Source organism: Pongo pygmaeus, chromosome 7 (genome assembly GCF_028885625.2).
Source record: "Pongo pygmaeus isolate AG05252 chromosome 7, NHGRI_mPonPyg2-v2.0_pri, whole genome shotgun sequence".
Classification (NCBI taxonomy): Eukaryota; Metazoa; Chordata; class Mammalia; order Primates; family Hominidae; genus Pongo; species Pongo pygmaeus.
In genome coordinates, this window is record NC_072380.2 from 43,224,450 (window position 1) to 43,248,426 (window position 23,977).

Consider the following 23,977-nt stretch of genomic DNA (forward strand, 5'->3'; position numbering starts at 1 on the left):
TCAAAATTGCAGAAGAGGCTCCCAAATAATTATGGAGGACAACATGATTGGATTAAGTTTTTTCCTGCTCAATGAAAAATGGGTAAATCTACCCATTATCATCCATAACAGTTGAAATCTATGCCCTGAAATGTACATGACCTCACAGAACAAGGAACAATGGAGCATGAGCACATGTCTGTTTAACACTGAAGCATCTGAATAGCTTAATATATTTGGCTGGGAGCAGCAGTATCAATTCTTATCTTAACAGTAATTCATTTATTAAATTTGGCAGTGGTAAATAAATAAAAATGGTCCTTACCCTTATGAAGCTTTTAGTTTACTGAGAGAAAGATAACGAACAAGAATTGAGTGCTGTCTATGATAAACGCCATGAAGGAAAGGTACAGAGGGCAGCCAGAGAGCAGGGAAAGCTTCTCCAAGGAGGGTCTACTTAAGAAAGTTGTCATCTAAAGACTGGGAAATCACCATGACAGCAGAAGGACAAGCATTCCATGCAGAGGAAGTGTCAGGTGACAGCCTTAAGGTGGAAGGAGTTTGTGTGTGTGCTGAGAGCATAGAGCAGGGTGGCTGCAGGGTGGTGATTGAGGCGGTTAACAGAAATTTGGAGAGGGAGGGAGGACCAGATCGTGTGGCACCTTGTAAGCCACAGTAAGGAGTTGGAACATTCAAAGACATTGGGCCACAAGTGGTGGCTCATGCCTGTAATCCCACCACTTTGGGAGGCCGAGGTGGGAGGACCACTTGAGCCCAGGAGTTTGAGACCAGCCTGGCCAACATGGCGAAACGCCATCTCTACAAAAAATATAAAAATTAGCCGGGCTGTGGTGGCATGCACCTGTAGTCCCATCTACTTGGGAGGCTGAGGTGGGAGGATGGCTTGAGCCCAGGAGGCAAACGTTGCAGCGAGCCAAGATTGCACCACCGCACTCAAGCCTGTCTCAAAACAAACAAAAACAAAATAGAAGTTTTCAAACACAAGAGCATCATGGTCTCATTTATGTCTGGAAAACATGTATCAGGCTGCTGTGGCAGGGAAAAAAGTAGAAGTGAGGAGGCCACTGTGGCTGCCATGAGCAGAGATGACAGGGCTGGACCAGCACAATGTCTACAGTGATTGAAAGAAGTGGACACAGGCTGGGCACGGTGGCTCACACCTGTAATCCCAGCACTTTGGGAGGCTGAGGGGGTGGATTGCTTGACCCCAGGAGTTCAAGGCCAGCCTGGGCAGCATGGCAAAACCCAGTCTCTACAAAAAATTAGCCAGGTGTGGTGATGCACCCCTGTGGTCCCAGCTACTTGGGAGGCTGAGGCGGCAGGATGGCCTGAGTCTGGAAGGTTGAGGCTGCAGTGAGCTGTGATCACACCACTGCACTCCAGCCTGGGAAAGAGTGAGAATCTGTCTCAAACAACAACAACAACAACAACACAGCCAAGACATTTTTGTTCTTTTTGAGACAGGGTCTCACTCAATCACCCAGGCTGGAGTGCAGTGACGTGATCCTGGCTCATTGCAACCTCTGCTTCCCGGGCTCAAGCAGTCCTCCCACCTCAGCCTCCCAAGTAGCTGAGACTACAGGTGCACACCACCATGCCTGACTAATTTTTGTATTTTTTGGTAGAGACAAGGTCTTGCTAAGTTGCCCAGGCTGGTCTCAAACTCCTGAGCTCAAGTGATCTGCCTGCCTCAGTCTCCCAAAGTGCTGGGATTACAGGCATGAGCCACTGTGCCCAGCCAGCAAGAATATGTTGATGCAGTAAAAATAATAGGACACCCCAAAAATAGAAAGAAAAGATAGGATTACTTATAGACCAGATGAGAGGAATGAAGAAGAGGAGGAAATCAAAACTGAGAAAAGAACAGACTATGTCAAGGAGGGAATCAGCTCAATACTCCACGTGTTAAGTTAGGGATGCCTGTGGAGCACCCACGCTGAAATGGAAGCGAAGCAGTTGGATCTACAGAGTCTGGAGCTCAGAGGAGAGGTCTGGGCTGTCCATATACATTTGCGTTTAGTACATTCTAGTTTTTGAAGTACTTATTCAGTTTTACATTTCTAAGAATGTGTTAGATTTTGATAAAAACAAGAATGAGTCAGTAAAATGTGCTAGTTTTTGATTTATCAAATACTTCTAGGGTAAGGGGAAGAAAGGTTATCTGTACAGTGTTCTGCTTTTAAATAGCTAAGATGACATATAAACATATCCCTCCAAACTTTTTTTTTTTTTTTGAGATGGAGTCTCACTCTGTTGCCCAGGCTGGAGTGCAGTGGCATGATCTCAGCTCACTGCAACCTCTGCCTCCTGGGTTCAAGTGATTCTCCTGCCTCAGCCTCCCAAGTAGCTGGGACTACAGGCACAAACCACCATACCCAGAGCTCATTTTTGTATTTTTAGTAGAGACGGGGTTTCACCATGTTGATCAGGCTGGTCTCAAACTCCTGACCTCAAATGATCTGCCCACCTCAGCCTCCCAAAGTGCTGGGATTACAGGTGTGAGCCACTGTGCCCAGCCTAAACCTGGAATTTTTTGGAGTTTCACTCTCGTCGCCCAGGCTGGAGTGTAGTGGCGTGATATCGGCTCACTGCAACCTCTGCCTGCCGGGTACAAGTGATTCTCCAGCCTCAACCTCCCAAGTAGCTAGGATTACAGGTGCCTTCCACCACACCCAGCTAATTTTTGTATTTTTAGTAGAGACAGGGTTTCACCATGTTGGCCAGGCTGGTCTCGAACTGCTGACCTCAGGTGATCCACCCGCCTCCCAAAAGTGCTGGGATTACAGGCGTGAGCCACCGCCCCCAGCCAACCTGGAATTTTTTAAGGGAACATTTCAAACGGGGCTAGGGCAAATAGAATAAATCACAACTGTGAAACTTAAAGTTTTCAGTTGTAACTTTTCTCAAAAGACAAACGGTGTTTTAGTATCACATAAAAGTAAATAATTTTCTATTTCCCTCTAATTTTTTCTATTGCTTTTCTGCTAGTTTCTCTTTCATAAAAACTTTTATAATGCTGTTTGTTTTTTAAGAAAGAAAATTGTAGTCCTTGGGAAAGCTGTAATGTAGTGATTGGCAGCAATGAAGGTAAAAACTTGACCCAACACATATAATGAGATTTTTTTTTTTCTTTTTCTTTTCTTGTTTTTTGAGGAAGGGTCTCACTGCCACCCAGGTGGGAGTGCAATAGTGCGATCATGGCTCACTATAGCCTCAACCTCCTGGGCTCAGGTGATCCTCCAATTTCAGCCTCCCAAGAAGCAGGGACTACAGGCATGTGCCAACACTCTTGGCCAATTTTTTGGTATTTTTTCTAGAGAGAGGGTTTCATCATGTTTCCCAGGCTGGTCTCAAACTCCTGGGCTCAAGTGATCCACCTGCCTTGGCCTCCCAAAGTGCTAGGATTACAGGCGTTAGCCACTGTGCCTGGCCAAGGTTTCTCATAGTCAAAGAATACTTGTTGGTAAACCTCACTTTACAAAAGAGAAGAAATGTGTCTTCCTCTAACTTTGAACATGCTTTAGCATTACTTACAGATCTGGGTTGCCCTGAGAATCTCCGGTTATAATCATTAATATCCTGATGCAATCTCACAACATCCTGAGACTGATCATCTTCACCAAATACCGTTAGGAGTAAGGTTACCTGTATATTACAGAAAAAAAAATTATTTCAACTTTCTGCATCATTATGTTTTTTGCATTTTGTGTTATTATTCAATAGAATGATAAAGGCTTCTATATGTATATTTCGTTCATTCTTAAATAAAGGCAACCTGGGGGAGGGGAGTAAGTAACTGCTTTGCAATAAAATCCAATGCAGCATAGAATCTGAACTCCTGTAAAATAGACACCATATCTAACTACTGGTCTAATATTTTCCTGTCCACACCAGGGATAAATTCAGTAGTTCTCTATTTGGGCTAACAGATATTTGAAGATAAAAGAAGGATGAGGAAACATTCAGGAGGAAAGTGACATAAAATATATAACTGTCACTTTAAGACAGAAAAATTATGGTTTTCTTTTTCAGTATTAAAATAATGATTGGTTATTCTTACTGGTATTTGAAAGATCTTTGAATGCTACCAACCATAATATAAAGATTATGTTATTGCAGGGACCAGCTCTCAAACACCAATTCCTACTATAATAAAAGAAAGAAATTTTTGATATTGTTATATAACATAATACATTTAACCCTGCTTCCTTCATGGTTGTGATAACAAGGATATACAAATGTCCCAGGACCATACTGGGGTAATCTGACGGTGACAGTACCTTGAAAAATAAATACACTTTAGGACATAGCACCCCTATAGAAAATGGTCACTAATGATTGTATGATGACATAAAAATGGGAAGGAGTGGTGGCCGATTTAGTTTTAAATCATTTAGTTGTTTTATCCTTCCTCAGTTCAGCTGTAAAACCAAGGCTTCCCACTGTTTAGATGCTTTCCAAACAGCTAAAAGAAGGCGTGACTAAGCACAGAAGGTGGTGAGAACAGCAGGTGCAGCCATCACTTCCTTCACAAATTTGTTAATAAAAATGCATTCTTTCAATACACATTAATGGAACACCTATGGTGGGCCAGGCACTCTGCTAAGTGCTAGGTATGCCAAAAAAAATGAAGTCAAAAGCTTGCTCCAGGGTGACTGCAACACCCACAATGAAAAGGGAGGAAGACCTGGCCGACAGCCTTACATGGCCCTGGGGCAGGTGCAAGAATGCTGCTGTGAGAGCGAGGATCTCTTCTGCTTGGGGTGGTCAGAAAGCCTGATACTGAGCCAAACCTGGAAATGGTGGTAGGACTGTGGCTGGTGTGCATGCATTCAAGGGGAGAAGTGGTGAATGTGTTCCAGTCAGAGGTGGCAGCCTGTGTATTGCTATTTCCATGACCATTTACTGAAGGGGCTACTGAAAACAGGAGGTAGAACAAGCATTTGCCATCTGTCTTGCCTCCAGGATGAATTACTCTTAGCTTAGGGAACCAACACCTATTATATTAAGACAACTTCATCCCGACCTTCTGAGCCTCTAGTCAATTTATGGATGGTACACAGGATACCACCGGCTACTGTACACATGCCCTATGAAAAGCCATGGGCAGAACCAAGAAGAGGGAGGGCCTGGAACTATTTTTTTAATGTAAGACCTACTCCCTGGTTTGGATGTTGCTGACTGAGAGCAAAAGATGCCAAGAGGTAGTACTGGCAAATAAGCTTCAATTTTTTTTTTTTTAATTTTTTTTTGAGACAGTCTCGCTCTGTCTGCAGGCTGGAATGCAGTGATACCACCTCGGCTCACTGCAACCTCCACCTCCCAGGTTCAAGTGATTTTTCTGCCTCAGCCTCCCAAGTAGCTGGGACTACAGGTGTGCGCCACCATGCGCAGCTAATTTTTGTATTTTTAGTAGAGACTGGGTTTCACCATGCTGGCCAAGATGGTCTTGATCTCTTGACCTTGTGATCTGCCTGCCTCAGACTCCCAAAGTGCTAGGATTACAGGCGTGAGCCACCATGCCCGGCCATAAGCTTCAATGTTGACTGCCTTGTGTCACGCATCAAATCAGCCAGAGAGGCATATAGAAACATTAGTTTTCCTCCTGACCATGTGGCCACAAGTAAAATATGAAAGAGGCAGAATTTGGGAATGTAGAAGCAAGAATGGTAAGAAAATGACTTGGACCTCCCTCTTTGCACCAAAATAAGAGGGCAGTTGAGGGGAAACAGACAGCTACAAGAAAGGCTGAAGGACAGAGAGAGAGAGAGAGAGTGTGTGTGTGTGTGTGTGTGTGAACATTCCACCCACGGGTAAGTGGAGGAATACTTTTTTGTGTGTGTGTGTGTGTGAACATTCCACCCATGGGTAAGTGGAGGAATACTTTTTTTTTAGTGCAGTCCCATGATCATAGCTCATTGCAGCCTCAACCTCCTGAGCTCAAGCAATCCCCCCACCTCAGCCTCCCAAGTAGCTGGGACTACAGGTATACACCACCACACCTGGCTAATTTCATTTTTTAAATGTTTTTGTAGAGATGGAATTTCATTTTGTTGCCCAAGCTGGTATCAAACTCCTGGCTTCAAGTGATCCTCCTGCCTTGGCCTCCCAAAGTGCTGGGATTATGGGCATAAGCTACTACGCCCACCCTGTATTTTGATTTTAAATGAAAAATAAATATAAAGGAAATTATGAAAAATAGTGTACAACTGACACAATGTCCTATTTTGTCATACTTAAAGACTGAGAATGTTGGTTTCTCAGAATTGTTCAGTATTTCACTTCTCCAGTTTATCAAAGAAATGGAGAGAATTTGGCATGTCTCATCTGCAGTGACATTTCAGTCTCATGTTCATGCTTACTTACTGCCTCCCTCCTCAGGTGGCTTCGATGCTAACTGTCATGGTCTAAGCTGTTCTGGACAATGCAATGTGGCCATGTCTCTAAAAGGAACGAAACATTTAAAAAAAAAATCATTATATACCATTTAAAGCTATCTGGGTCCTCACTGGAAAAAGACAGATTAAATATAAATTGAAAAGGAAAAAAAAATTTTTTTCAAAACAAGTATATGTAGAGGATATATGTTCAAGCCTGATTAAGTAGTTTGGTTATTCCTTTGCTTGTACTGCTACAAAGACTTTATTGGGATTTTTGGGAAGGATTCATTTACCAGTTGTCTTTCACTACAACTGTAGGATTTCAAATAGGATTCCCTTTTGTGGTGGTATCTCAGTTACAGTTTAAAAAAAATAATTGTGGGCCGGGTACAGTTAAAAAAAAAAAATCGTGGGCTGGGCGTGGTATCTCATGCCTGTAATCCCAGCACCTTTGGAGGCTGAAGCAGGAGGATTGCTTGCACTCAGGAGTTTGAGACCAGGCTGGGCAATGCAGGGAGACCTCATCTTTACTAAAAATAAAAAAATTAGCCAGGCATGGTGGTACATGCCTATAATCCCAGCTACTCAGGAAGCTAAGGTGGAAGGATTGCTTGGGCCCAGGAGGTCAAGGCTGCAGAAAGCTACAATCATGCCACTGCACTGCAAGACCTTTTTTCAAATAATAATAATAATAATAATAATACAGTAACATCAAAGAAGATTTGGATAAATGAAGTTCTGCTAAAACGGCAATAATAATTCCAAATGTAGATACAAAAACTATAAAAATGTACAAAATAAACTAGCATAAATGATACTTTCTGCACAGAAAACATTACCGTTTGTCTACAGATTGGACAACTGATTGCCCCAAGCCATGAACCATATCGCCAGTAAGCAATAATGCAGGCACCTAATAGACAAAACAAAACAAACAACCCATTAATATTGATGTTTTAAAGTCCACATATCCTCAGAAAGATTCAACTATTTGAAATATTTTAACAGTACCACCTTATTTAAAAATACTTCTTACTTCATCCAGCCAACCCTTCAGGCAAATTCAAATCTAGTAAGAACTCCTAGCCATTAAAAATTTTTTTACTTAAATTCCAAGTTAAGGCCGGGCACAGTGGCTCACGCCTGTTATCCCAGCACTTTGGGAAGCCAAGCTGGGTGGATCACTTGAGATCAGGCGTTTGAGACCAGGGTGGCCAACATGGTGAAACCCCGTCTCTACTAAAAAATATAAAAATTAGCCGGATGCAGTGGCACACGCCTGTAATCCCAGCTACTTGGGAGGCTGAGGCAGGAGAATCACTTGAACCCGGGAGATGGAGGTTGCAATGAGCTGAGATCATGTCACTGCACTCCAGCCTGGGCAACAAAGCAAGACTCTGTCTCAAAAAAAAAACCTCCAAGTTAAGCTACAGTTGTATACAATCAAAAGCAAGTATATATTAACTGACTTAATACTATGAAGCTTCATACAAAACATTATATTTCCTATGTAATATAAATAAAACAATAATTAAACATCATTGTAAATATAGCAACCAACAAATCAGAGCATAAATTTTCTGTTCTAAATTTGATATGTTACAAAACACAACTTTTAAAAGAGTTTAGAAAACCAAATTATCAATGTATTAACTAATAGTAATTAGGTATTAATAGTACGAGTGGCCAGGCGCGGTGGCTCACACCTGTAATCCCAGCACTATGGGTGGCTGAGGTGGGTGGATCACGAGGTCAGGAGTTCGAGACCAGCCTGGCCAACATAGTAAAACCCCATCTCTACAAAAATACAAAAAAATTAGCCGGGGGTGGTGGTGGGTGCCTGTAAATCCCAGCTACTTGGGAGGCTGAGGCAAGGAGAATCGCTTGAATCTGGGAGGCGGAGGTTGCAGTGAGCTGAGATTATGCCACTGCACTATAGCCGGGTGACAGTGCGAGACTCCGTCTCAGAAAAAAAAAAAATAGTACAAGCAAGGAATCAAAGGACACAAAAAGATTATATGCTCTGCCCTAATGAAGTTTAGAATCCAGTTCAAGAATTGAATCAACTCTTGCACTAGATGGATTGGATTTTTCTGCTTGAAGGTATTCATGAACAGCAAGCCAGCCGAAGATGGGCAACACAGCCTAAAGGAAGAGTCTGGCGACCTCAAGAAGGCACAGGTGTGCCAAGTGTATAAGCACCAAACTTCAGGCCAATAACAGGTGAAGGAATAGTTTTGAATACTGTCTGGGATTTAAGGGGCCAATCCACTTTCTTTTTTGTAGGACACCTGCATCTTCAACTATCCAGGTCCCACTGTGAATCTGAACTAAGTGCTAAGTGCTGAACTAGGTGTCCCTTCTCCCTCCAGGAACCTCTGTGTATTCTTGCTCTTGCCTCAGCAACCTGGCTTAGCCCTCATGTGTTCCTTATTCCTCCAGATCAAATAAGTGTTCAGAATTCAGAACAAGCAATGGCAATCCAATTGAGGAGACCAAGGTGACATACTCAAATCAATGTAGAAGGCAAATCTTCAACTGTGTAATATTAACTTGAAATACAAAAAAGGGCCAGGCACAGTGGCTCACGCCTGTAATCCCAGCACTTTGGGAGGCCGAGGCAGGCAGATCACCTGAGGTTGGGAGTTCAAGACCAGCCTGACCAACATGGAGAAACCCTGTCTCTACTAAAAATACAAAATTAGCCAGGCTTGGTGGTGCATGCCTGTAATCCCAGCTACTTGGGAGGTTGATGCAGGAGAATCGCTTGAACCTGGGAGGTGGAGGTTGCAGTGAGCCAAGATTGCGCCATTGCACTCCAGCCTGGCCAACAAGAGTGAAACTCTGTCTCAAAAAAAAAAAAAAGACCGGACGCGGTGGCTCACACCTGTAATCCCAGCACTTCAGGAGGCCGAGGTGGGTAGATCACGAGGTCAGGAGATCAAGACCATCCTGGCTAACATGGTGAAACCCCGTTTCTCCCAAAAAATTAGCCAGGTGCGGTGGCAGGCGCCTGTAGTCCCAGCTACTCAGGAGGCTGAGGCAGGAGAATGGTGTGAACCCGGGAGGCGGAGCTTGCAGTGAGCTGAGATCGTGCCACTGCACTCCAGCCTGGGCGACAGAGCAAGACTCCATCTCAAAAAAAAAAAAAAAAAAAGAAAAAGAAATACAAAAAAGGAGTGCAGAGAAGTATGCATTAGAAATTAACTTGTAGAGAAGAAAGGATTTGAGCTCAACTTCATAGGACAGATGAGATTTAGATAGGCAGAAAACAGGAGGGAGGACACTTCAGGTTTTAAGAACAGCAAGAGCAAATGTCGGAAAGGAGTGTCACGTGGATTAGGTTCAAGAGGAGAAACGTATCTGCCTTCTCTGATGCCCATTTAATTCTCCTTGCCTAATCTTTCATAACTTTCCTGGTGATGAGCATTTCCAATAGAAAATTAAAAGATAAAAACTGAAATAAGCGTTTTATACTTTGTTAGCTACTTAAGTGAAAACCTTAAAGAAGAGACTGGAATGAGTGGATGAAGCAATGATGAGATTGGATTACTGAAAGAGCACAAGGTACAGAAAACCCTGCCATTACATGGTATGGGTTCCAAATATGCCATCTCCAACTGCACAAATAGCACTGTATCTAATAATTCTATACTGTGAAGTTAGACAAAAGGGCAAACACAATTTATAGGATGATTATATGCTACATGTTAAATTAGTCCCTATATGAAAATTTCCTACATTTTGGGAGCAATAATACCCTATCTCGAACACAACTGTTTAAACAGAAAGAAACAATAAAAAACTAGGTCTAGTGATTGGACAAATCGAAGTGGCTTTGAGTGTTTACTATTGTATGAACCACTAATCATGCAGAACTGAGCACAGGGATTGAAGATAAACCTAGGTTTAAAAATTTGGCTCTGTCTGGGGCTGGGTGTGGTGGCTCACATCTGTAATCCCAGCACTTTGGGAGGCTAAGGCAGGTGGATCACGATGTCAGGAGTTTGAGACCAGTCTGGCTAACATGGTGAAACCCCGTCTCTACAAAAATACAAAAATTAGCTGGGCATGGTGGCAGGCGCCTGTAATCCCAGCTGCTTGGGAGGCTGAGACAGGAGAATTGTTTGAACCTGGGAGGCAGAGGTTGCAGTGAGCAGAGATCACACCATTGCACTCCAGTCGGGGCGACAAGGCGAGACTCCATTTCAAAAAAAAAAAAAAAAAAATTGGCTCTGTCACTTAACAGCTGGGCTACTCTATTTGTAAAATGTATTATTATTTTTTTTGAGACAGGATCTTGCTCTGTTGCCCATGCTGGAGTGCAGTAGCATGATCACAGTCCATTGCAGCCTCAAGCTCCTGGGCTCAAGCGATTCTCCTACCTCAGCCTCCCCCAGTAGCTGGGATTGCATATGTGAGCTATTGCACCTGGCTAATTTCTTATTTTTTTGTGGAGACAGGTTCTCCCTATGTTGCCCAGGCTGGCCTCCAACTCCTGGGCTCAAGCAGTCCTCCTGCCTTAGCCTCCCAAAGTGCTGAGATTACAGGCGTGAGCCCCAGCGCCTGGCCTCTGCAAAATTTCTTCACATCTCTAAAGCCTGTTTCCTCATAGGTGGGGTTAGATGAAGTACATTAATGTCCAATACATAGGCATGTAGTAACTGATACTTTTCCCCTCAATCTTCTATGGCATAAGAAGCCACAGAAGATTTTCCTGAATCTGCAGATTCAGGAAAAATGAGGAATGGTGGAAAGCACCCCTTCCTGATAAGTAAGTGTGAAATTATTCCCTTCTTACCCCAAGGTATGCTCTAGGATTCTCATTCTCCCTCATTAAACCTCAAGAGGTTGAGAGAGAGACAGAGACAGAGACAAACAGACTGAGACTAAGACCTTTAAGACTTTTAGTACAAACTCAGAGTCAAAAGAGGCAGGAGGACTAAGGCAGGGTCTTGGGCAGATTCTTGAGAGAAGAACCTTCCTGCCCTGGGAAGGATGAATAATAAATGAAACTCCCAAAAAGTGATGAACAAAGAGGGACTCAGTGAATCCCTCATGCTATGGATCTACTTGAACTACTGTCCAAAGAAACACATTTCTGTTTATGGGGAAGCTGAATAGTTTCTTTAACCTCTGAACCCATAGCTGCTACATGGACACACTAAATAGAAAATAAATAAGTAAGTATATTATTTAGATGCTAAGTATACTTGGTTGACAAGTAGAGCAGGATATCAGAGGTAATCTACCCTACTCACAAAATACAAAATGTGACAATGAGAAAATTGGGAATCCAGCCTTTGTACACATAGAGGTCTTGGTCTACACAGTCACTTTTCCCAAGTATAGTGTTGTTTGCTTACCACAAAAAAGATGTCCACAGTTGGTCTCCACCGGGAAGGAGGCTTGGTGCAGGCAGATTGGACAGTACATGTCAGTGTAGAACTGCTGTCGAGTGGCAGCAGGTGCATCCTAATAAGAACACAGGTGCACACATTGGAACACAACACATGTAGCCCTCAACAGTATCTCATGTTAAATTATATTTGAGAACAGAGTCAGCAGTGTGTAACCCTCATCAAATTGTAAACGTGCAATAGTTTAAGGTTATAATTTTAAGAATGTTATGAGACTATATTGTTTTTATTTAAGCTGCATGGTTTCCACTTTCCTTCCTAAACACAATTTAAAGACAAAAACTTAGATTAACTCAAGAGTTCATCTTTTACTCTACTGGAATAAGTAAATTATTCTGAGTAGCACAAGGCTGAGCTAGTGCATAAGCTAACAATAATAAATGTCGAGGTCGGGTGCGGTGACTCACGCCTGTAATCCCAGCACTTTGGGAGGCCGAGGCAAGTGGATCACTTGAGCCCAGGAGTTCCAGACGAGCCTGGGCAACATGGCAAAACCCCATCTCTACAAAAAATAGAAAAATTAGCCAGGAGTGGTGGTGGCATGCGCCTGTAGTCCCAGCTACTTGGGAGACTGAGGTGGGAGGTCACCTGAGCCTGGGAGGTTGAAGCTGCAGTGAGCTGTGACTGCACCACTGCACTCCAGCCTAAGTGACAGAGCGAGACCCTGTCTCAGAAAGAAAAAAATATCAAATGTCAAACTGTTTTCTAACTCTTCACTTTTTTTCATTTTCAACATATTTTTCATTTTAAAAGTGTTGCACATATGCAAGAAACATCTAGATATCAAAGACCTCACTAGGATGGATCATGAGGGCAAGGGATTTATCTGTAGGACTCATTATACCTCAGGACCTAGAAAAGTGTCTACATGGCCGGGCACGGTGGCTCACACCTGTAACCCCAGCACTTTGGGTGGCTGAGATGGGTGGATCACTTGAGGTCAGGAGTTCGAGACCAGCCTGGTCAACATGGTGAAACCCTGTCTCTACCACAAAATACAAAAATTAGCTGGGCATGGTGGCGCGCACCTGTAGTCCCAGCTACTCAGGAGAGTGAGGTGGGAGAATCACTTGAACTCAAGAGGTGGAGGCTGCAATGAGCCGAGATCACACCGCTATACTCCTGCCTGGGCAACAGAGACCCTGTCTCAAAAAAAAAGTGTCTACATAACATATATTTTATGTTATGGTATTGTAAAAATACTTATTTATCAAAACTTGTTTTAATGGAACCCAGCACAGATAAAGTTGCTAGCATGAAAAATATCTAATTACAGAAAAAAGTATTAAGTTTACTAAATAGGAACTGTTCTTAAGTGAGTCAGATTTTTGCCACTCAATATTAATAAACAAATTTAATAAATTTAAATAATAATAAATGTAACTAAAATTTCATACTTCCAAAACAGTCCTAAATCACTAAAATATTCTGTGATCCAAGGCTACACCTTGATGTTATAGTCACTTATGTCAGTTCAGTGCTACAAAAAGTGTACAGCACTTTATGTTCCCTTCTCTACTTTTTTTTTTTTTTTTTTGAGACAGAGTCTCGCTCTGTCACCCAGGCTGGAGTGCAGTGGCACAATCTCAGCTCACTGAAACCTGTGCCTCCTGGGTTCAAGTGATTCTCCTGCTTCAGCCTCTGGAGTAACTGGGATTACAAGCGCCCGGCTAAAGTTGTATTTTTAGTAGAGACGGGGTTTCGCCACGTTGCCCAGGGTGGTCTTGAACTCCTGACCTCAGGCGATCTGCCCGCCTCAGCCTCCCAAAGTGCTGGGATTACAGGCATGAGCCACCGCGCCCAGCCTTCTCCTTATTAATTTTTAAAGAAATTGACAAAAACCAATTAACAGTGCTGTCCAATAGAACTTTCTGCAATAATTGAAATCTTTATCAGTGCTACCCAATACAGTAGCCACAAGCCACATGTGGCCATTGTGTACTTGAAATGTGGCCAGTGTGACTAAAAGACTTAATTTCAGATTGTGTTTAATTTTAACTCACTTGAATAGCCACAGGTGGCTGGTAGCTGCCATTCTGGACAGCACAGAAGAGACTACATCGCCAGCCTTATTTTCACTCTGAGAGCTGTGTGCTGGGCCTCAGGAAGAGGTGAGGCAGATGAGTGGACACTGCTGCAAGGAGACCTGGAAGATTCTCCTCAATCTGGGGCCCCTCCATAGCTGAACCCAGTCATGAAATCGCTAGTGTGAGTGTTAGCAAATCTTAGCAGTCTCATATGTTAATGAGAATAATAATAGTTGCCTTACTTATGTCTAAAGATTAAATACAATTGTTGTTTGGGAAATCACTTTGTAAATTATAAAACACTATCTCAACATGAATTATGGGTAACAATTGTTACGGAACACAGTACTACTAATAGGCTTAAACTATTCTGTTTTTTTTAGATGGAGTCTCACTCTCTGTCACCAGGCTGGAGTGCAGTGGCGTAATCTCAGCTCACTACAACCTCCGCCTCCCGGGTTCAAGTGATTCTCCTGCCTCAGCCTCCCAAGTAGCTGGGACAACAGGTGTGTGCCACCACGCCCAGCCAATTTTTGTATTTTTAGTAGAGATGGGGTTTCACCATGTTGGCCAGGATGGTCTTGATCTCTTGACCTCGTGATCCGCTTGCCTTGGCCTCCCAAAGTGCTGGGATTACAGGTGTGAGCCACTGCACCTGGCCCTGCTTAAGTTATTCTTGTATCAATGAATATAAGTTCCATGAGGGTAGGAATTTTTGTCTGTTTAATTCACAATTGAATTCCCAATGCCTAGAAAATGTATGGCATGTGGTAGATGTTCAAAAAATATCTGGTGAATGGATAAATTATAAAACCCTTATTGGGGCCAGGCGTGGTGGGCTCACACTTATAATCCCAGCACTTTGGTTTTAGTGAAGCAAGCACAGCTCACTGTAGCCTCAACCTCCCAGGCTCGAGAGATCCTCCCACCTCAGCCTCCTGAATAGCTGGGACTATAGCTGTGCACCACCATACCCAGCTAGCTTTTGTATTTTTAGTAGAGACAGAGTTTTGTCATGTTGCCCAAACTGGTCTCGAACTCCTAAGCTCAAGTGATTCTCCCGCCTCGGCCTCCCAAAGTGCTGGGATTACAGGTGTGAGCCACCATGCCCAGACTAATCCCAGCATTTTGGGAGGCCGAGGTGAGAGGACTGCTTGAGCTCAAAAGTTGGACAGCAGCTGGGGCAACATAGTGAGACCCTGTCTCTTTTTTATTAAAAAAAAACAAAACGCTTATTGGAACTGAAGTTTGATCAGTAGGAAAGGAATTTTTAATTTTGTTTCTTGATGTTAGATATCTCAGCCTGAAGGTGTACAATATCCTATTTATTCCAGGCTTCATAAAGTATATCTCCAATTCTTAGAGATTCCATCTGGTAAAAAGCAAAGAACAAACAGGAGAAAAGTTAGTTTTTCTCTTTGCCTCACTAGTTTTGTTGTTATAACTTTGACAACTGAAGAAAAAAGGAGAAAAAAAAAACCAAAACAGCCACCTCTTCTAGTTATTTCTTTGTAGATATTAAGGAGTATATGTCAGAAAAAATGGTTTTTCTACTACATTTCATTAACGTCAATTAGACAGCAATTATTTCTACGCTAATAAATAATAGGAAAACTGCTATCTTTTAAAGCAAATTAATAATAAACAAACATGAAGACATCTGAATAGATTAAGGCTAGGCAATTTGCCCATTCTTGCAAATATACAATCTATAAAATAATATAAGGTACTTTGAAGCCGGAAAGAAGCCCATGTTTCCAAAAAGTAATTTACTAATGTTTTATCACAATTTCACATGCAAAGGGAGCTATCACATCTACTCCTCAAATAAATACATATACAATACCTGTTCTGTTTGAAGCTGTTCTCGAAGTACCCTTACTAGCTCCTGGTTTTCTGGGTGAATGTTTTGATGTACATTTCTGTTGAATAGAATATAATAAATTTTGAATAGAAAATATTATCATATGAATCCATTTTCTTCATGGGTCTACTTTCTGACTTATAACTACTGGTAATTAATGTAATTGATGGCATACAAGCACTTCACTTCCAGGAGTGTACGTTTCAGGCTGTCCTGTGGTGAGTTCTTCTGAGATCACTGATCATTAGCCAATTTCAGGTTTAAGCAGCAAATGGTAAAATCCAGAGGCCTAGTACCTTGGAAATCTATTGTAAATGGAAGCTTACAAGTAATGTAAAGAACATTTGTTTCTTTGGTGAAATTTCTTCAAAATAAGCAGCTATCTAATTTTACCTACTATTATGCATTTGAACGCTTTTCCACATCTAATTAGATCCTTCTCCTAATTTTCAGGTATTAGGGGAGGGGAACAGAGCAGAAACTAAATTTAATGTAGAAAAGCCAAAACTTGGCCAGGTGTGGTGGCTCACGCCTGTAATCCCAGCACTTTCGGAGGCCAAGGCGGGTGGATCACCTGAGGTCAGGAGTTTGAGACCAGCCTGGCCAACATGGTGAAACCCTGCCTTTACTAAAAATACAAAAATTAGCCGGGCTTGGTGGCGGGCACCTGTAATCTCAGCTACTCAGGAGGCTGAGGCAGGAGAATTGCTGGAACCCGGGAAGCAGAGGTTGCAGTGAGCTGAGATCGCGCCATTGCACTCCAGCCTGGGCCGACAACAGTGAGACTCCATCTCAAAAAAAAAAAGGAAGAAAAGCCAAAACTTAACATGTCACTAATAGCTTGACATTAACAATTAAAATGGTAAATCAAAGGCAAGCGGTTAGTGGCTAATATAAATGGATGGGATAAAACATTCCATATTGAAAGTCAGATGTTGGCTGGGCATGGTGGCTCATGCCTGTAATCCCAGCACTTTGGGAGGCCGAGGCCGGTGGATCACTTGAGGTTGGGAGTTCGAGACCAGCCGGACCAACATGGAGAAACCCTGTCTCTATTAAAAATATAAAATTAGCCGGGCTTAGTGGCGAATGCCTGTAATCCCAGCTACTCAGAAGTGCTGAGGCAGAAGAATCGCTTGAACCCGGGAGGTGGAGGTTGCGGTGAGCCAAGATCACGCCATTGCACTCCAGCCTGGGTAACAAGAGCAAAACTCCATCTTAAAAAAAAGAAAGATGTGTTGGTCAGGCTGGTAGGTAGGGTGGGGGCGAAGCGTTACATGTTATCACAGCTTAATTTCATTTGACTATTGATGTATCCTCTAAACGTAAATGTCTTGAACAAGAATATTTTAAGTCTACACAGTCCCATGGTTACTCTACAGAGAGCCTTTACTCTCTGGGTAAGCCAATATCCAACAGAGATAAGGACCCTCATATCCGAATGTGATAGGGAAAAGTATAGAAATCCATCCTGTGATTATTCAATTGTTAGCAAAAAAACACAAATTTTAGAAAAATAAGTCAACTAAATATAACTGTTAGTTTAGAGAAGACATAAAAGCAATTTAAAGTCAAATATCTAAACAATGAAACAATTTGAACTCTGTTTAAGCCTGTTAAATCTTATTTTGTTGTTGTTGAGACGGAGTCTCACTCTGTCACCCAGGCTGGAGTGCAGTGGCACAATCTCAACTCACTGTAACCTCTGCCTCCCAGGTTCAAGCAATTCTCTTGCCTCAGCCTCCTGAGTAGCTGGGATTATGGGCATGTGCCACCATGCCTGGCTAATTTTTGTATTTTTAGTAGAGATGGGGTTTCACCATGTTGGCCAGGCTGGTCTCGATCCGGACTTCAGGTGATCTGCCCACCAGAGCCTCCCAAAGTGTGGGGATTACAGGTGTGAGCCACTGCGCCCGGCCTAAACCTGTTAAAGCTTGATGCATTCTTCATTTTAAAATAAGGCACATTCTTATGATTGAACAGATGATCTGTGAAAGAAAGCACTCACTATATGAAAGCACCCTGTCAAGGAGCAATCTAACTAGTAGAGGAAACATTTCATTTAAATACCAGTGAATACCTAGCTAAATGGCATTTCTCCATTCTTTGAGAGTAGAAAACCATTCCCTTTTCATTGGAAAAAAAATCGTGATGACGTTTCAGAGTACAGACATGAACCACGTGACTGGAAAGCCTCTCCTCTGGCTTCTTTCTATAAGAAAGAAGATGTAGGAATTCTTAAATCTGGTGGTAGAGTATTTAATATATATTTTAAAAATATATTTAAATGGAATATATTTTAAAAAATATTCTACCACCAGATTTAAGAATTCCTACATCTTGTTGTGAAGCCAAACAACAAGAACAAATAGCCCAAGCTGCTGAATACTGCCTGTAACTCCCATGATAATGGTATTTGGAGACAAAACCTTTGGGAGGTAATTAGGTCATGAGGGTGGTGCCCTTGTGATAGGATTAGTGCCCTTATAAAAAGAGACATGAGATAACCTGCTCCTTGCTCTACTCTCTTCCATGTAAAGACACAACAAGAAAACCACCATCTACAAACCATGAAGCCGAGTCTCGCTAGACACCAGATCTGACAACACCTTGATCTTAAGACCTCCCAGCCTCTCGAACTGTGAGAAATAAATGTTTATTGTTTAAGCCACCCAGTCTATGGTTATTTGTTTTTTTGTGGGGGTTTTTTTTTTTGTTTTTTTTTGAGACGGAGTCTTGCTCTGTCGCCAAAGCTAGAGTGCCATGGTACAATCTCAGCTCAATGCAACCTCTGCCTCCTGGGTTCTAGTGATTCTCCTGCCTCAGCCTCCCAAGTAGCTGGGACTATAGCTGCACGCCACCACACTCTAATTTTTGTATTTTTACTAGAGATGGGGTTTTACTGTGTTAGCCAGGATGGTCTCGATCTCCTGACCTCGTGATCTGCCTGCCTCGGACTCCCAAAGTGCTGGGATTACAGGCGTGAGCCACTGTGCCCGGACTTTTTTTTTTTTTTTTTAAGACAGAGTCTTGCTCTGTCGCCCAGGCTGGGGTGCAGCGGCGCCATGTCAGCTCACTGTAAGTTCTGTCTCCCGGGTTCATGCCATTCTCCTGCCTCAGCCTCCCGAGTAGCCTGGCTAATTTTCTGTATTTTTAGTAGAGACGGGGTTTCACTGTGTTAGCTAGGATTGTCTCGATCTCCTAACCTCGTGATCCGCCTGCCTCGGCCTCCCAAAGTGCTGGGATTACAGGCGTGAGCCACTGCACCTGGCCTGTTTTTGTTTTTGAGACAGATCTTGCTCTGTTGCCAGGCTGGGGTGCAGTGGCACAATCTTGGCTCTGTGCAACTTCACTCCCGGGTTCAAGTGATTTCCAGCTAATTTTTACATTTTTAGTAGAGTTGGGGTTTCACCATGTTGGCCCATGTTGGCCAGGCTGGTCTTGAACTCCTGACCTCAAGTGATCTGCCTGCCTCGGGCTCCCAAAGTGCTAGGATTACAGGTGTGAGCCACCGCACCCAGCCTATGGTTATTTGCTATAACAAGCCAAACTGATTGAGACAATGGTCAAATACTTTTTGACAAGGGTGCCAAGACCATACTTATTTGTTGAAAGTACCCTCTTTCAACAAATAAGTGCCAGAAAACTGAATATCCATATTAAAAATATAAAAACTCAAAATGCATCAAAGGGCCAAACTTAAGAGTTAAAACTATACAAATTTTAGGAAAAAGCAAGAAAATATTCATGCCATTGGATTCTGGCAATGATTCCTTATATATAAGACAAAAGCACAGGCCAAAAAAAGGAAAAAAACACAAAGATGACTTCTCAAAATCAGAAACTATGTATATCAAAGGGCACCTAAGAGAGTAAGAAGAATATCCACAGAAAGGGACAAAATATTGGCAAATCATATACAGGAAATCCTGATTTTATTTTGTTTCACTTTATTGCACTTAGCAGATATTGCGTTTTTTACAAACTGAAGGTTGTGACAACTTTGTGTTGAGCAAGACTATTGGCATCATTTTTCCAACAGCATGCACTTGCTTCATGTTTCTGTGTCATATTTTGGTTATATTTGCAGTCAATCAATCAATCAACGTTGTGTATGCTGTGACTGCTCTATTGACCAGCCATTCCCCAGTCTCTCTCCCTCTCCTCAGACCTTCCTATTCCCTGAGGCATTGACAATATTGAAATTAGGCCAACTAATAAATAACTCTATAGTGGCCTCTAGGTGTTCAACTGAAAGGAAGACTTGCATGTCTCTCACTTCACATAAAACCTAGAAATGATTAAGCTTTGTGAAAAAGACATGTAAAAAGTCGAGCTAGGGCAAAAGTTGTGCTAGTTGGCCAAGTTGTGAATTAAAAGGAAAAATTCCTGAGGGACATTAAAAGTATTACTCAAGTGAACACATAAATGATAAAAAAGCAAAACAGCTTTATTGCTGACATGGAGAACGTTTGAGTACTCTGGATAGAAGATCAACCCAGCCACAACATTTCCTTAAGCCAAAGCCTAATCCAGAGCAAGTCCCTCCCTCTCTTCAATTCTGTGAAGCTGAGGGAGGAGGGAAGCTACAGAAGAAAAGTTGAAAGCTAGCAGAGGTTGGTTCATGACATTTAAGGAAAGACGAAGTGCAAACTTTTATTTTATGGAATAGCAAGTGCTGATGGAGAAGCTGCAGCAAGTTATCCAGATCTAGCTAAGATAATTGATGAAGGCGGCTACGCTCAACAACACATTTTTATGTAGAAGAAACAGTTTTCCCTTGCAAGAAGATGGCATGTAGGACTTTCACAGCTAGAGAGGAGAAGTCAATGCCTGTCTTCAAAGCTTCAAAGGCCAGGCTGACTCTCTTGTTAGGGGCTAATGCAACTGGTGACTTTAAGTTGCAGCCAATGCTCATTGACCATTCTGAAAATCCTAGGGCCCTTGAAAATTATGCTCATCTACTCTGCCTGTGCTCTATAAATGCAACACCAATGCCGGGATCACAGCACATCAGACTATTTAAACCCACTGTTGAGAGACCTACTGCTCAGAAAAAAGACTTTCTTTGAAAATATTACTGCATACATCTGTGTAGTGTATTAACAAAAAAATTTGTTAAAAAGAAAATATCACTGCTCATTGATAATACACCTAGTCACCCACGAGCTCTAATGGAGATGTACAAGGAGATGAATGTCTTTTTCATGTCTCCTAACACAGCATCCATTCCACAGCCCCATAAATCAAGGATTATTTTGACTTTCAAGTTTTATTACTTAAGAAATACACTTTATGTAGCTGCCATAGATAGTGATTCCTCTGATAGATCTGGGGAATCAATTGAAACCTTCTGGAAAGGATCCCCCATTCTAGATGCCATTAGAACATTCTTTTTTTTGGCCAGGTGTGGTGGCTCATGCCTGTAATCCCAACACTTTGGGAGGCCGAGATGGGCGGATCATGAGGTCAGGAGTTTGAGACCAGCCTGGCTAACACAGTGAAACCCCATCTCTACTAAAAATACAAAAATTAGCCGAGCACGGTGGCACGTGCCTGTAGTCCCAGTTACTTGGGAGGCTGAGGCAGGAAAACAGCATGAACCCGGGAGGCGGTGGTTGCAGTGAGCCAAGATCATGCCATGCTACTGCACTCCAGCCTGGGCAACACAGTGAGACTCCATCTCAAAAACAATAAAGAAAGAATAAAATAACTTTTTTTTTTTTTTTTTTTTTTTTTTTGAGACAGAGTCTCGCCCTGTTGCCCAGGCTGGGAGTACAGTGGTACACTCTTGACTTGCCGAAACCTCTGTCTCCCAGGTTCAAGCAATTCTCGTGCCTCAGCCTCCCAAGTTGCTGGGATTACAGGTTTGTGCCACCGTGCCTGGCTAATGTTTGTATTTTTAGTAGAGACAAGGTTTTGCCATGTTGGCCAGGCTGGTCTCAAACTCCTGGCCTCAAGTGATCTGCCTGCCTTGCCCTCCCAAAGTGCTGGAATTACAGGCATAAGCCACCATGCCCTGCCAAGAACATTAATTCATGGGAGGAGATCAAAATATCAACATTAACAGGAGTTTGGAAGAAGTTGACTCCAGCCCTCATGGATGACTTTGAGAGGTTCAAGACTTCAGAGGAAGAAGTCACTGCAGATATGGTGGAAACAGCAAGGAAACTAGAATTAGAAGTGGAGCCCAAAGATGTAACCAAACTGCTGCATCATGACAATACTTGATCAGATGAGGAGTTGCTTCCTATGGATGAGCAAAAGAAGTGGTTTCTCAAGATGGAATCTAATCCTGGTAATGACATTGTGAGCATTGTTGAGATGACAACAACGGATTTAAAATATTACATAAATGAAGTTGATAGAGCAGAAGCAGGCAGGGTTTGAGAGGACTGACTCCAGTTTTGAAAAGAAAGTCTGTGGATAATATGCAATCAAACTGTATCACATGCTACATACAGAGAAATCTTTTGTGAAAGGAAAAGTCAGTCAATGTGTCAACTTTATTTGTTGTCTCATTTTAAGAAATTGCCAGCCAGGCGCGGTGGCTCATGCCTGTAATCCCAGCACTTTGGGAGGCCGAGGCGGGCGGATCATGAGGTCAGGAGTTCAAGACAAGCCTGACCAACATGGTGAAACCCCATCTCTATTAAAAATACAAAAATTAGCTGGGCATGGTGGTGCACACCTGTAATCCCAGCTACTCAGTAGGCTGAGGGAGGAGAATTGCTTGAACCTGGGAGGTGAAGGTTGCAGTGAGCTGAGATCACGCCACTGCACTCCAGCCTGGGCGACAGAACGATACTCTGTCTCAAAAAAAAAAAAGAAATTGCCACAGCCACCTCAACTGTCGGCAACTACCACCCTGATCAGTCAGCAGCCGTTAACATGGAGTCAAGACCCTCCACCAGCAAAAACATTTCGATTTGCTGAAGGTTCAGATAGATAACTGTTAGCATTTTTTAGCAATAAAGTATTTTATAATTAAAGTATGTACATTGTTTATTAGACATAATGCTGTTGTACACATAGACTATGATATAATGTGAACATAACTTTTATATGCACTAGGGAACCAAAAAATTCATATGACTCACTTTATTCGCTTTATTGTGGTGGTCTGAAACAAAACCTGAAATATCTATGGGGTATGACTGTATCTGATAATAATATCAGAATATATATAGAACCCTTATAACTCAAAAACAAAAAAGTAAACAACCCGATTCAAAAATGGGCAATGGTCTTGAATAGTCAATTCTCCATAGAAGACAGACAAACTGCCAGGTGTGGTGGTGCGCACCTGTAGTCCCAGTTACTCGGGAGGCTGAGGCAGGAGAATTGTTTGAGCCCAGGAGTTCTAAGCTGTAATGCAATATGCCACTTGGGTGTCTGCACTAACTTTGGCATCAATATGATGACGTCCCAGGAGCAGGGGCCCATCAAGTTGCCTAAGGAGGAGTGAATTGGCCCAGGATGAAAACAGAGCAGGTCAAAACTCTGGTGTTGCTATTTACAGGAGCAAAGACATGGAATCAACCTACATGCCCATCAATGGTAGACTAGATAAAGAAAATGTGGTGCATATACACCATAGAATACTATGCACCCATAAAAAGGAAAGAATGCAGCAACATGGATGCAGCTGCAAGTCATTTTCCTAAGTGAATTAATATAGAAACAGAAAACCAAATACCAGGGCCAGAAGCAGTGGCTCATGCCTATAACTTCCGCAGTTTGGGAGGCTGAGGTGGGCAGATCACTTGAGCCCTGGAATTTGAGACCAGCCTGGGCAATATGGCGAAACACCGTTTCTACAAAAAATACAAAAATTAGTTGGGCATGGTGGTGCACACCTATAGTCCCAACTACCCGGGAGGCTGAGGTAGGAGGATCACTTGAGCCTGGGAGATTGAGGCTGCAGTGAACCATAATCACGCCACTGTACTCTAGCCTGGGCAACAGAGTAAGACCCTATCTCAAAAAGAAACCTCAAAAACCAGATAGATGAATGGCCACTAACCATGTGAAGTGATGCTGAACAACATTACTCAGTAGTGAAATACAAATCAAAACCACAGTGAGTTACTACTTCATACCTATAAGGATAGTTATTATTAAAAAAAAACCACACACATAGGGAATAACAGTATTGGCAAGGAAGTAGAGAAATTGCCATGGTGCCTTGCTGGTGGGAATATAAAGCAGGGCAGCTGCTGTGGGAAACAGTCTGGAGGTTCCTTAAAATGTTAAACATAGAAATTACTTTATGACCCAGAAATT

At 42.5% G+C, this 23,977-nt stretch overlaps 1 protein-coding gene and 1 long non-coding RNA gene across 5 annotated transcripts in view; one reads left to right on the plus strand and one right to left on the minus strand.

Moving 5' to 3' along the window:
* Positions 1-18,357, plus strand: part of LOC134740002 (uncharacterized) — a 33,136-nt gene extending 14,779 nt beyond the window's left edge. The window contains exon 3 of the long non-coding RNA XR_010127183.1: positions 18,232-18,357. This is a non-coding gene — a long non-coding RNA (uncharacterized LOC134740002). The remainder of the gene's footprint in view (positions 1-18,231) is intronic.
* Positions 1-23,977, minus strand: part of RNF170 (ring finger protein 170) — a 44,919-nt gene that overhangs the window by 4,880 nt on the left and 16,062 nt on the right. For all 4 annotated transcript variants that reach the window (XM_063668730.1, XM_054499795.2, XM_063668731.1 and 1 more), the window contains exons 3-6: positions 15,674-15,749; positions 11,747-11,855; positions 7,220-7,293; positions 3,535-3,645 (exon numbers count right to left, since the gene is read on the minus strand). In XM_063668730.1, the coding sequence (XP_063524800.1) occupies positions 3,535-3,645; positions 7,220-7,293; positions 11,747-11,855; positions 15,674-15,749 (370 nt within the window). The remainder of the gene's footprint in view (positions 1-3,534; positions 3,646-7,219; positions 7,294-11,746; positions 11,856-15,673; positions 15,750-23,977) is intronic.